Here is a 13,513-nt window from a genome sequence, read left to right as displayed (position 1 = left end):
ATAGCAGATGCACGCGCCACCCAAAGGTAGCGAGACGAGAGTCGATACAGATTCATTCTTACGGCTAATGGGTGCATTGCTCCACAGGGACCGCGCTCATTTCAAACGGCCATCGCGTAATTCACTCATCGCTGGCCACGGAGAGAAGTTTGTCACCGCCGGAGTTGCACCACCTCAGGCGGTACCGCTAAGTGGGTTACCTGGTCTGGGCCTCGTGGCCTACGTGTGAAGGGGGTGAGGGGAGGGGCGGGGCCGGGGCCCTCCCTCCCCATGAGGAAGAGGGTCATGTGTCGGGTGTTTGGCCACACTTCACAGCGACGGTCAGTGTAGTACAGGTTATTGTGTTCGGCTGTTGATGTCTGTGGGCCGAATAGCTGACGCACCATCCGAAGGCGATGGGTTCAAGTCCCGGTTGTTGCCGGTCAACTTGGCACATCCTTCTGTGGCCTATAAAATCAGTACCGCTTTGTGGGAAGTTAACAGCAGTCGTCCCGTGGATAGACTGGGCCTGCCGTCGGAATGAGGAGTTCACCATCACATTTGCTTAAGATGCACTATCTCTAATGATAAAGAATAATAATGTAAAGCTGAAGGGAAATCGGACATAGCCAAACCCAATCTCTCTTTTTTTATCATTGCATTATTATTGTTTGGAAATAATATCTATAACTAGGTCAACTCGGCCTCAAATGAGTACTTCGTGCAATGTGTAAACATCGCCACTTGGGAGACAAAGGCAGTCGGGCATGGTTCTAGGCCACCCACCCCCTCGTGTGCCATTCCGGCTGAAGGGCACTTTTCCCCAACAGTCTGTTAAGGCTATATGGGGGATCTTTGTCTTAAGTTGCGTAGTAGTTCGCGCACTGCGCTACGAACCCGGCAACCTGTGTTCAATCCCTGATCTACGGCCAACATCATTTGCGATATACCTGAAGCAATCCTGGGTCTCGTGCTCGGTCGACTCGCCCTTAAAAGAGTAACTGGTGCGCTGTGTAAACTTCAGCACTGGGGAAGACAAAGGTGGCCGGGAGTGGTGCTGCTCCCACCACCACCCTCCCTCATAGGTGCGCCTTGCCGGCCTTCATAGGTGCTCGCTAACAGCACTTTCACCAATAGCTTGCAAAGGCTTTAGGGGGGGGGGGATCATTGCCTCTGCATCGGTGTTACATGCATGTGTGTGTTCTTGGAGTATTTAGACTTTGGTGGACGGCTTGGTCTGGAGTAATAGTGTCACCGGGTCAGGAGTTATGTTTGGGAACCTCGAGGGGATTAGAATAATTTATCAAGCTGGTGTGCGTGGAATGCATCTGTCAGTCTGTATGTGGGTGTGCGTGTGTTTGTGTGTGGAATGCATGGGGGAGCGGTAGTGCAGCGGTTAGCACGCTGCGCTACTAACCTGGCGACCCGCGTTCAATATCCGTTCACGGCCAACACCAGTGACTTTTCTGAACCGGTCCTGGGCCCTCCCCTACGTCGACTCAGCCTCGAATTTAGTACCTGGTGCGGATGCGTAAACATCGCCACTGGGGAGACAAAGGCGGCCGGGCGTGGTGCTGGCCCTCCACCCCCCCGTGTGCCGTGCTGGCCTTCATAGGTGCTCGCTAACAGCACTTGCCCCGACCGTCTTTTAAGGTTACACGGGGGGGGGGATCTTCGCCTGAGTGATCCTTGTGCAGTATTTCTGCTGGTGGGCTCTGTATGATTGATTCTGCATCTGCACAGCACACGGACCGGAGTGAGAAACTGATCGTCCACCCTTTAATTTCCAAGCCCCAGTAAAAAAAAAAAAATCGCCGATTCGCCGACCCTCCTCAGTGATTTTTCGTCTTCGTCGTTTGAGGCTGCGATTGGATTCGTAGATTGATTCACTCTTTGTGCCCCCGTTGTGGTGAATGTGGACTCTGTGACTGAGGCTCTGCACTGCATTGTATTTGAATGGACGAAGTTGCCACCTTTTTCGAATGAAAGTTAGTTGCAACGTCGATAAGATGGCTTAAAGTGTATTCGTCCTTCCCCAAAAAAAAGAATCCTACTTCGCGAACAGGATAAAGACGACAACCCATACGTCCCTTACGCGCACATCTATATATGTTGGCAATCAATACGTTTGTGACGTAGTGAATTCGTTTCGGCCATAAGTAAGCTACGTGTGACCGGATTCTATCCAATCACAGAACAGGTAATACAAATGTACGCTTATTAGTGTGACGCCATCTGCTGATATCTCAAGGCGCCTTGTAAGAATTAAGGACAGGCCGAGAGAGAAGGGGAAGCTGTATGGAATAAACTGACTTCAGCTGTGGTTATAAAATCGGGAAGCTGCAACCACAGCACACGACGCCACTAGGCAGCCCCCCCCCCTCCCCCCCCCCCGCTGGTGGGTTTGAGTGCAAAAGTATTATAGCTAGTTTGACAAAATGACATCACTTGCAATGCGACAACTTTGAGCCTTCTCGCCACTCTCGCCGATAGAGCTGGCGATTCGTCAATGTATCCCGCGGCTTGCTTGGTTACTGCTCGGTTATTTACCCTCCAGTCTCTAATAGGGGGGGCTGGGGGTGGGGGGGGGGCTCTCTCCCCGCAGCTCCCTCGAGTGGTAGCGGTGGGGAGTTCCTTCGGCCAGGGGTGGCGCGGGAATTCAGCTTGCGTGGCTGCGCCTTTTACTACCGTTGCTTTTCCCGTTATCCCGGCGCACCGAGCACATTGATATTGAATGCGTGCGGTTCTTTTTTCTTTCGAGTTTTGTTCCAAATCGTAAAGCCCGTACGATTTTGGATATGTAATGGACATTACATAATATAGGATTATAATGACGACGATGATATATAATATATATGCTATCGTGTGGCCCTCTAGTTCTCGCTGTGTTTTTTTAAATTTCAGTATTGGGTTCGTATAGGATGGGCTGTTGACCGTATTCGCTCGGAGTGATGAGGCAAACACTTTATTTTCCTCTATGCTACGGCGAAAGACTAGGGTGTTGCGTCTTATAATCTGACGTGCGCGTGCATGTGCGTGCGTGCGTGTGTGTGTGTGACTCGGATTTGTAATTTCTTATTAAAACCCGGCATAATCTTGGGGGAGCAGAGGAGGCGTGGGGCGCTTGTCTCTTACTCTTTCAGAGCGTCTTACATTCTGGAGAATTACAGCAATTGGCAAGGCCACGGGACGAAATAAGCGCGAGCGAACGCAGCGACAGCGAAGCGACGCCACGTTTATTGCACGCATTTGTCTCAGGATTTTAATTTCCCGCGGAAGCCCTGGGTTCGCGCGGGTTGTTGCTTAGAGCAGCGCTCTCGTTGATTACACACCGTGGCTCTCACTCTCCTGTTGAGCTTCACGAGCGTGGCTTCTGCAACAGGCCGAGCCTTTTAAGTTTGAAATATTACTCGCGGCTGCCACATCTTGTGTGTGTGTGTGTGTGTTAACACATAAAAAGCGTTGAAGTGATGCATTCGGGGAATAATAAAGCTCCCAAACATCGCGGCTTGGCCAGGACAGTCAGGTTTAAGACAAGGCTGTCCCCGTGTCCCCCCCCCCCGAATGAAGCAGTTGTGAAAATGTTTATTACGTTTTGTAATAACCTTCTTCTCGTTGACACCATCTAGGTATTATGTCAGTCAGAGCTTTAAACCTCCATGACACATTGCGGGGTAGTTTAACACGTCGTAGGCTTTCACGACCAATATTATCCATAACAGAGGTTTTTGGATTCCATCGCGTAAATATAAATGTGTCATTAAACCCGCCACCACCCGACACGCAGCCAATTAGTACCGTTTGTCACGTAAACAAAATATGCCAATTCGTTACGAGTGCAGCACACCGGTTGTCTGTTGGAGAGTAAACCCACGACAACGTTTACAATTCGATTACCGTGACGTTTTGCCAGTAATTACAACAACAACCACCACCAGCATCATCGGGTGACAGCCACAGAGTTGTGGAGAAATCCTTCTCCTGTTTCGGTCTTAAATAGGGCGGGGGATGAACGTGATGTCGTCGCTTGTGAGCCAATCAGGTGCAAAGGCCAGAGGGGGGAGGGGGGGGAGAGGGGCTCGTTGAGCCTCCCGGCTCTCCTTGTGGCCTCCAAGACTATTTGGCCGCTCTGGTGAGTTAAGCAGTGCGCGCACCCTTTCACTGTTGAAAGCTTTAGGCCACAGACCCAGCCGGGTGGGTCTTGTGGATCAATGTTTTGTTTAAGCGGCATTTGTTTTCAAATGAGGCACGCCCTTGGTTTTGATTTTTCTCGCTCTCATCAGAAAAGACGAAAGCTGACGTCTCAAGCTGTACCTTGGTTAACGCACACCGTGCAAAACTTAATGAAAAGTAAAACAAACGAAAGACGTTCGGTTTAACGTGAGTTGTAGGAGTCAACGGAACCCCCCCCCCACTCACAAAACGGGTTAATGAAATGTTTCTAAATTCCACGGTGGTCCTATCTCATTGCAGCGGACATTCGGCATGGCGGAAGTGGTTCAATCTGTAACCGCCGCGGTTTCACTCATTCACCCCCCTTCCCGTTCCGAGACGTCTGGCAAGTTGCAAGGGTGGTGGTGGGAGGGGGGGGGGGGTCGTCCCGAATCACTGCCGAATCTCGCGACGCGCAAACGGCACAGTAGCAGCGGCGCCGTTGTTTAAAAAAAAAAGGCGTCGTTGCTCGCCGCGGAGAACCGTGGCGACGCGACACGACCGCCGCTGCTGCTCTACGGTAGCCGGTGCCAAAACTGTGCCACACGCGCCTTTCCCGCGTGGCCTTGTGGGAGCCCCCGGTACCGGTGAAGTCGGAGCAGCAAAGGGAGAATAAGCAGATCCCCGTTAACGGCCGTTGTTTGGCGAAGGGGGGCGGGTACAGTGTTCTTATTATCGCAGACCGACTGTTATTGTTGATCTTCTTTGGTTCTTTCGGTAAAGTCACGTGGAATGAGAATGAAATAATAAAATAAAATAGGACAATAAAATTCTCACGAGGTTTCGGCCACAACACGAGTAGCCTTCTTCAGGTGAAGGAACAGAACTGTCGGGACGACAGAGCTTCTGTTCCTTCACCTGAAGAAGGCTACTTGTGTTGTGGCCGAAACGTTGTGAGAATTTTATTGTTTTTTATTTTATTCTCATTCTACGTGGTGACTTTACCGAAAGAACCAAAGAAGATGAATCCTTGCAGTCACGAAAGCTTTAAATCAAAATGTTATTATTGATTTTTTTTTTTCCCCACGGAAACATTTCTTTGGGGCTTATTATTATTGTTGTTATTACGTTTCTGCAAGCGCGTCAGTTTGCAGGAAAATCGTCGTAATGTACAAATATTTAAACCACTAAAATTAAACTTAACTTGCTGCTGTTTACTGAGGTTATTATTATTAATTTGTGGGGGGCGGTTGTAAGATGATTATTGAATCGTACGTCTGGCCTTTATATATATACACAAGGTGTGCGGTTATATTTTGTAATTATTTTGCGCTTTTGCAAACTATCCTGTGCCAGAGATGATTCCACTCTCCTGTATACTGCACGAGTTCTGTTAGTCGTCATTCACATATCGCTTACGAATCAACGGTGGTCGCTCACACGAACGCTCGAAAATATTGGCGGAAGTTACGAAATGTCCGTTGTCTTGAAGGCTGCGTCGACTGTCTATTTTCTTGCGCGTGGTCATTTTAAAACCTACTCTTGTCCCAAAATGTAACGTGTCCACCCAACGTAGCTGAAAAGCTGTCCCCCCCCCCCCCCCCGAGTGCGAATGGTAAGTCCGAAACGGTGAACTCGAAACTCTTTAACGTGTTAAACGCGCGTCGCGGGGACACCGGCCTGCTCGAGTATTCGGAACGCAAGAAACTCGTAGCGATGTTCGCAAAAGTTCCCCTCCCGGCTTAATCGCAAACCGCGCTGTCGGCGTCGGCGTCGGCGTCGCGGAGAAGCGCGCGGCCCCTTCCCGTCGGAGGAACGTCCCCGCGGAAGTGCGTGTCGCGGAGCCGCCTCCGAGATCCCATTTCGGTGACCTTTTTTGATCCGCGCATTGTTGTTGGAGCGGGAGTGGTGGCTGGCGGAGCACGCCCCCCCCCCCCCCCGCTCGCTCCGTATGCGGTAGCAGCGCTCATCGCGCTGCAGTCGAGCACCGTACGATTGCCTCCACGCATCTTAGGATCCCAAGTGCGGGCTACGCAAGCGTATGTACAGACTGCTTAGAAACCCTTATAGGATGCGTTACCTTGGTGTTCCGTGTTTTGCGCGCGCGAAGAGCTTATTGTCATTATTATTAAACCTTAAGTAAATCTCCTTGCAGTTGGTCGCCTCGCAAACGAACTCGCCCCTGTTACCCCCCTGCCCCCCCCCCCACCCTCCCTCTCACCACCGCCATAGGAATGTGGAATTTCCACCACTGGCTCTCAGGGCTGTAGTAAACTGGAGGTGAGCTGGGAGAGAGCGAGAGAGACACACTTGGTTTTATTATTTTAGCAAAAATGACGATTGCGTAGATGTGCACGCGTATTTTTGAGGGGTGTGGCTGGGAGCGGTCGTCGAGATGCTTGAATTTCTTCGACGATTGATTTGCTGTTCCTCGTTATTTCCTCTGCGTCCATGCTGGCGAAGTCCGCTGGCCCACCTCCGTTCGCCTTCACAATCGGCAATTCCCGTTCGGCTCGCGGAACCCCCATCGCGTGAACGCCTTCGCCCGTTCCGAGACGTCTGCGAGTAGGCAGGGCGTGGGCCGACTCCCCCCGTTAGCCGCCGAATCTCGGAACGCGCGAGCCCGTTCGGCGGTAATTTTATTTCGAGAGGCGAAGCCGCAACAGCATCAGCAGCAGCAGCAGCGCCGTTGTTTTTATAAAGGCGTCGTTACTCGCCGCGGTGAACCGTAGCGGCGACGCGGCCGACTCTACGATAGCCGGCGTCAAAGCTCTGCCACACGCCCTTCCCCCCTCCCCCCCATGGCCTTGTGGGAGCCCTCGGTGTACCGATAAAGTTATTTTATTTTTCTCTTCTGGTTGCGTTCCGACGACGTGGGTACACGTACGCACACCGTAGCGGAATCGTAAGAGCAACCGACGTACGCGTTGCTTTGTCGGAGCGGGCGGCGGGGGGGGGCGTTCACGTCTGCTGTAAGCCACGCAGCGTGGCCGCTTGCTTTTCTTCTTCGTTTCATCGTCATTCCTGGAAATGCGTTTTCGTGCCAAACCGAGAGTGAAACCCGGGGGGTGGTGGTGGTGGTGGGGGTGGTTGCGCGCTCCGTGGTTACATGCCCTCGGGTGGGCGGGCCGGGCCACTTCGTGGTGGTCCGCCCGCCCCGATTGTGTCCAACCTTTTGGAAAATACATTCCTTTTATACGTCCTTGACTGAAGTCTTCTTTTAAGAGCCGATTAATAATAGATCAAGGCTGATGATTGCAAGCTGTGAGCAACCGCTCAAAGTTACAGAGGTATGTACTCATGAATTTGTAATGTCAAACGGCCGCTAACCCCACACTACGAGTTGCAACAGCGATGACTATTTCTCTGTTTTAATATACGGTATATATATATTTAAAATACAAATTTTATATTTGCATGCAGTGCCTTAAAACGTCACGTACAATACAAGAGAAGGCATTATTTAAAGCTATTTGTAATCGGATAAATTGACAGCGGCGGGCTGGCTTGCGTCGTCTGTGCGACTAAAATGTTTTGCGATAAGCCAGAATTTACAATAATTATGGAGGGGGCTGAAAATTAATTTTGGCTACGATCAAGGGATTTCTTCCTCTGCAATGAAATCCAAAGCTAGTTTTTTTTTTTTTCACAGATTTGTTGTTTAAGCGTCGCATTATTCGTGCGTGCTCTATTTTTGGGCTGCCGGTTAAACAAAAACGCACGCCCGGTTTTCCTTGGCTTGAAGCTATCGAGGCGTTTTTGTTGTTGTTGTTGCGGGGGGGGGGGGGGGGGTGGTGATCGTGAGTCGCGTCGTCCGGGAGTTATGGGCCCCCCGCGAGTTTGAATCGGTGCGATTTTAATAATCCCCACGTTGATCGGCGCGCGTTTAAATTTCTTCGTGACCATTTTGTGTTTTGTTTGTTGCGGCCATTGTTGTTATTTTACTGTACAAATTCATTAAATGTTCTTTGATTTAAGAGGTTTTTTTTTAAGTTGTCGTTCTTTGCTTTTATTATGATTTCATCGTGGATGTTTTAAAAAAAATATATATATTTTTTCATTCGCGTATTTGTTGTCGCTGTTGCTGCTGCTTATGATTGGTTCGGCACGTGGTCACGTGACTTGACTCGCAATCAGAAGGGTCACGTGCTATCAACCCCGGCTAAGGGTCAAATTAGCCCATTGTCATGCATCATCACCGTAAGACGGGCGTCATTAAAACAAGTACCACTTTGGGCAAAGTCAATACTGATCGTCCTATTCGGAGAGACTTGCTCCCCACACCCCCGCCATGGTAATGTGGAATTTCCACCAGTGGGCTCAGGGATGCCACTGAAGATGAGCGCTTACCATAGAACTCTGTGTCGAGCGTGGAGACGTTTCGCCAGAGGTGTTGGTTCCACTGTGGGAGACAAACGGGGACTCCAGTTTATTTTCAACGTTTACTTAAAGAAGAAATAACACGCACACACACACACGTCTTGTGCTCTGGGGGTCTAAAAAGCAAACACGATTTTGGGCGCGTGACCCTAACGCACACACAAAAAAGACAAAGGTCCCCCGTGTAGCCTTAACAGACCGTCGGGGCAAGTGTTTTTATGCACCGCACCAGGGCACTCCATTTGAGGCTGAGCCGACCTAGGGGAGGCCCAGGACCGGTTCGGATAATCGTCACTGATGTTGGTCGTGAACGGGAATCGATCCCGGGTTCGCCGAGTTTGCCAAGACCACAATGCACAGAGAGCGGGCGCGCGAGATCACGTTGGAGTTGTTTCTGCGCTCCCGGCTCATTTGCTTCCCGACCATGAAGTCGCCGAGACCGCAGTGCCCAGGGACGGCGAGCTGACGTTCATCCACGCGACGAACACCGGTGGCTCCTGCCGCGCACGCGCGTGCCGCTCGTTTGCGTGCGAGCGTTGTTCCCCGCGCCGCTCAGGCGGCGTGCCGCTCAGGCGCCGTTCGACCGACGCTCGCTCCGGACCGATCACCGGTGAACCCCTTTGGCCGTGCGTTGTGGCGCTGGTGTTTCCCCCGCGCGCGCTCGAACCGCGGTCTTCCATTCCGCGCGCGGCTTGCGGCCGAGAGAGGCCTCGTGGCAGTACGGCCAAGCGGGATCGGGAAACCGTAAATTAAAACTGTGTTTTAAAACTGTGTTTTAATTTACCAGGTGGGTGGCCCCGCTGAGCTGTGTAGCTCTCTCTTTTTTTTTTGTATTCCCGAAGCGACCTGGCTATCGCAACTGATGGCTCGGCCAAGCGGCTCGTCGTCGTCATCGTCGTCACGTGGCGATGTCGATTCCGGAATGTGGAGAGAGAGAGAGAAAAAAATCCACGCGACCGCTGGGAAAGAGAGAGGCGCAAGCTCCAAATATAGAACAAGCGTCGGGGTCGGAATCGAACGCATGACCTCCTGTATACCGGGCGAGGCAGTTAACATTTCCTAGCCACCGCCGGTGCCCGTTCCTTTGCATGCGTAGGGTTTCTCCCTTGCAAGCCTAAAGCGCTCGTTGCGATCGCAACTATCCCAGCAACCCACATTGATCGTAGCCCAGTGCCCCAATGCGCGGGGGTGGTGCGCGCGTGTGTGCGCGCGAGGCCACGTGATGTGGCCTCAAAAGTGCACTTGTCCTGGCACCGGCGCCGTGGTGACGTCACCGTCACTTGGTGGCGAATGGCGGCTCCGTTGGTGTGCGTGCACGTGTTTGTTTAATGCTCCACGCAGCGCTCCGCCCCGCGTATTAATCTCATCGACGCCCAACAACGACGCGTGGCGGGGCAATGCGCAGTTAACGGGGACTCCCTACCGACAATTTTGAGGAGCTAATGTCCGCACGACGAGCCACTTCGCAGAGGCATCATTTGTGTCCAGGGTCGCTCCTGAAGAATATCTAAAAGCTCGGTGGGCTTCATCCGGTAAGATGCGATTGTTTTACCTTCCGTTTGTTGTTGTTGTTGTAACGTTTTGACCCACGCCCTATTTGGACGTCTCTGAAAAAGAGCTTTATAGCTCATCGGATTCCTCCAGTCTAAATAAATATTATGACAGTTTTTTGGGGGCGGGGGATGCAGCCCGTTTAGATTCGGCATCGTGGGGTGGCAGCCCCCCTCGCCAAAACACAAAGATCCCCCGTATAGCCTTAGCAGGCTGTCGGGGGCAAGTGCCGCTAGCGGGGGTCAAGTACCGCTCGCGAGTGGCAGCACCCAGAATGGGGGTGGTGGGTGTCCGGCACCACGCCCGTCCGGCCGGCCCCGTTGCCCTTCCCCCCCCCCCGCAGTGGCGACGTTTTGAGCGTCGGAGCGACTGCCTCGATGTGACGCCGGGCGACCGTGCCCGGCGAGTTATTTTTTTGCGAGAACATTTTTGGTGGAAAATAACGACGGAGAATTGTTTCTCGGTTGCCCCCCACCCCACACACCCCCACACCCCCACACCCCCACACCCCCTCCCCCCCCCCTCCTTTTATCGCAGGATATCCTGGAAGACTTTGCTCGTACATGCGCCGGCTAAAAAAAAAAAACGAACCTCCCCGCACGCAAAGCTTAATAAATCTGGCCGGATAATGAGAAAACGACGATGGTAAGCTTGCAGAGAGAGGTGGCGGGGGGGGAGTCAATACTGTGACACTAATCCAAGATGCAAATCACGGAGTTATCAACGTGGCCAAGTGCCTCGCCGCCCGCCGAGATAAAACGAGCGTGGCGTGAAGGGGGGGGGGATCTATCGGCGTGAAGTTGCGGGGGTTTGGGGGGGACGCGAGAAACTCTCTCGTCTCGGCAACGACGAGCCCCCGCCGCTCGGAAGTAACGCTCTAACCTCCTTGTTGTCCTCTCGTTGTCATCCTCCCTCCTCCTCGTCCTCATCTTCCTTGTCCTGCCTCCTTCCATTGCATCTTCATGCTCTCTCTTTTTTTTTCTTTTCTCAAACGTTCATTATTTTCCAACATTTCCTGCGTGCCTCCCTCACTTCCTCCATCGTGTGGTATCCTCCTCCTCCCCTGGCCCCCCTCCCACAATTCCTTCCCATAATGCCCCTCGACTGCCGACCCAACCCCCCCCCCCCCCCCATCTACCATCCCTGCCGCCGCTGGTACGACCACTCCCCCCACGGGTTCCCCCCCCCCCCCGCCCCCCACTTCCCACCACCGCCCCCTTTACCACCACCCCCCCCCCCTTGTGGCCCTCACCGGTGGCGCCGCAGTGCGACCAGGACCAGTGCCTCCAGAACAGCAAGCTGATGTTCCAGGCGGCCGCCACTCCGCTGCTGCAGATGGACCACAAGGGAGCGGCGCCGCCGGGCGGCGCCGGTGGCGCCGTCGGCAAGGGAGGCGCCGGCGGCGCCGGTGGCGGCGGCGGCGGCGGCGGCGGCGGCGTCAGGGAGCCGCGCCGCCGCGCTTCGTCCGCGGGCCGCGCCCCCGCGGGGCTGGCGCTCTGTGCCACCGTGGGCTCCATGGAGGAGGAGATGGTCTACGCGCCCGCGGGCGCCGGCGGCCCGGCCGACGCCGCGCCGGCGTCGGCCGGGCCGCCCGCCCCGTCCGACCCCACGGCGGCCGCGGCTGCGGCGGCCGCGGCCGACCCGGCGAGGAAGTCGGGGGGGGCGGGCGGCGGCGACGGCGCGGCCGGGCCGGCGGCGGCGTCACGGAAAGCCGAGCGGCCGGCGAGGACGGCGTCGCGCCGTCTGCGCCTGGAGGAGTCGATGAAGTTCCCGATGATCGACGATGACGACGACGAGGAGGAGGAGGGGGAGGAAGGGGAGGAGGAGGGGGAGGAAGGGGAGGAGGGGGAGGCGGGCGGGGGGCGGCGAGGAGACGTCGGTGGGCGGCGGCCCCTGCCCCCGGGCCTGGTGGCGATGCCCATGAGCCCCATGGTGGTCCACCACAGCCACACGGTGCACACCCTCAACCCGGCGTCGCACGAGATGCTGCAGGAGGTGTCCGCCCGTGGGCTCGTCAAGCTCAGCTCGGTGTGACCGGGGGGGGGGGGTGGCGAGCGCTCCGTCCGCTCGGCTTGACGTCACGTGAGGAGGGTGACTCCTCACGTGAGGAGGGTGACTCCTCACGTGAGGAGGGTGACTCCTCACGTGTCCGCTCGCCCCAACCCGCCACCCCGCCCTCCTTCCCGGATGCCGCTCCCGTGTCTGTCTCCGATGCTGTCGGTGTGTTTGTGAATGTCCCTGCCGTCTCATTTTGTCCGGTCCACTCTTGTCTCGTCTCATCCTCTCGTTCGCTCTCGCCCCCTTGTCCCCCTCTCATCCTTGTCTCGTGCATTGTCCCCATGCTCTCTGTGTCCTGCCATCAATCACAGCACCCTTCGTCGTCTGCCTCCTCCACCGTTGTGTCGTCCCCTCGTTCGCTCGTACCCCGTGGCTGTCCCTCCCCCCCCCCCCCTCTCGTCTCACCCCCTGTCCCTTTTTGTTCCGTGGCTTTTCCCGTCCTCGGTGTCCTCTCCCGTCGTCCGGATCTCTCTCCCCGCCGTCGTCCTCCCTCATCCCCTCCTCATCCTCCTCCTCATCGTCCTCCTCCCTCCTCCTCAGCGTCGTCGTCCCCCACACCGGCCACCCCGGTGCGTATCAGCGTCGATGGGCACTCGCGTGAGACGGAGAGAGAGAGAGATTGAAAAGGGCCCCGTCTACGTGACTACGTACCGAGGAGAAGGGGTCAAGAGAGATGCTGCTATCTGCGACCGTTGTCCGCGGGAGGTAAAAAAGTGGAAAAGCGACGATGATGAAGACGATGAAGACGACGAAGAAGACGGCGGACAACAAAAAAGAACCGCCTGAAGCTCCGGCCGCACTTTGGACGTGGAAAGCGGACAGAAATAATCTCTCTGAAACGTGCGTTTTATAAACAAGGTGGGTCTTCGTTGTGGCTCCTTGTACGTGTCACACAGCTGCCGCTATTAACAAAACATGTGACGGCTGCCTCTACGTTGTTTTTTTTATATATACACGGCCCAGGCTTGCCATCGTCCGTTTGGTCTCTTCTGTATTAATCGCAGGGAGATCCCCTTTGAGATCCCCTTTGAGATCCCCTTTGAGATCCCCTTTGAGATCTCGGTGGACACTTGTCGCCACAACCACCACCACACACGCTTACACACACACGCACACACATACACACAAACACACACATACACACACACACGCACACACATACACAAACACACACATACACACACACACACGCACACACATACAAACATACAAACACGCACACACACACATACACGCACACACACACAAACACGCACACACACAAACACACACACACACAAATACACACATACACAAACGCACACACACAAATACACACGCACGCACATACACACGCACACAAATACACACGCACACAAATACACGCACACAAATACACACGGGCACACAAACA

The 13,513-nt window shown here is 54.3% G+C and overlaps 1 protein-coding gene across 1 annotated transcript in view; it reads left to right on the top strand.

Annotated features, from left to right (window-relative positions):
• Positions 1-13,096, top strand: part of LOC116955558 (zDHHC palmitoyltransferase 14) — an 80,199-nt gene extending 67,103 nt beyond the window's left edge. The window contains exon 9 of the mRNA XM_076053210.1: positions 11,329-13,096. Within this exon, the coding sequence (XP_075909325.1) occupies positions 11,329-12,096 (768 nt within the window). The 3' untranslated portion in view covers positions 12,097-13,096. The remainder of the gene's footprint in view (positions 1-11,328) is intronic.
• The last annotated feature ends 417 nt before the right edge of the window (positions 13,097-13,513 follow it).

The sequence above is a fragment of the Petromyzon marinus genome, chromosome 60 (genome assembly GCF_048934315.1).
Source record: "Petromyzon marinus isolate PM22_M1 ecotype Great Lakes invasive population chromosome 60, UKy_Petmar_22M1.pri1.0, whole genome shotgun sequence".
NCBI lineage: Eukaryota > Metazoa > Chordata > Hyperoartia > Petromyzontiformes > Petromyzontidae > Petromyzon > Petromyzon marinus.
The sequence above is the reverse complement of the archived record's forward strand: the minus strand, read 5'-3'. Positions and strand labels throughout refer to the sequence as shown.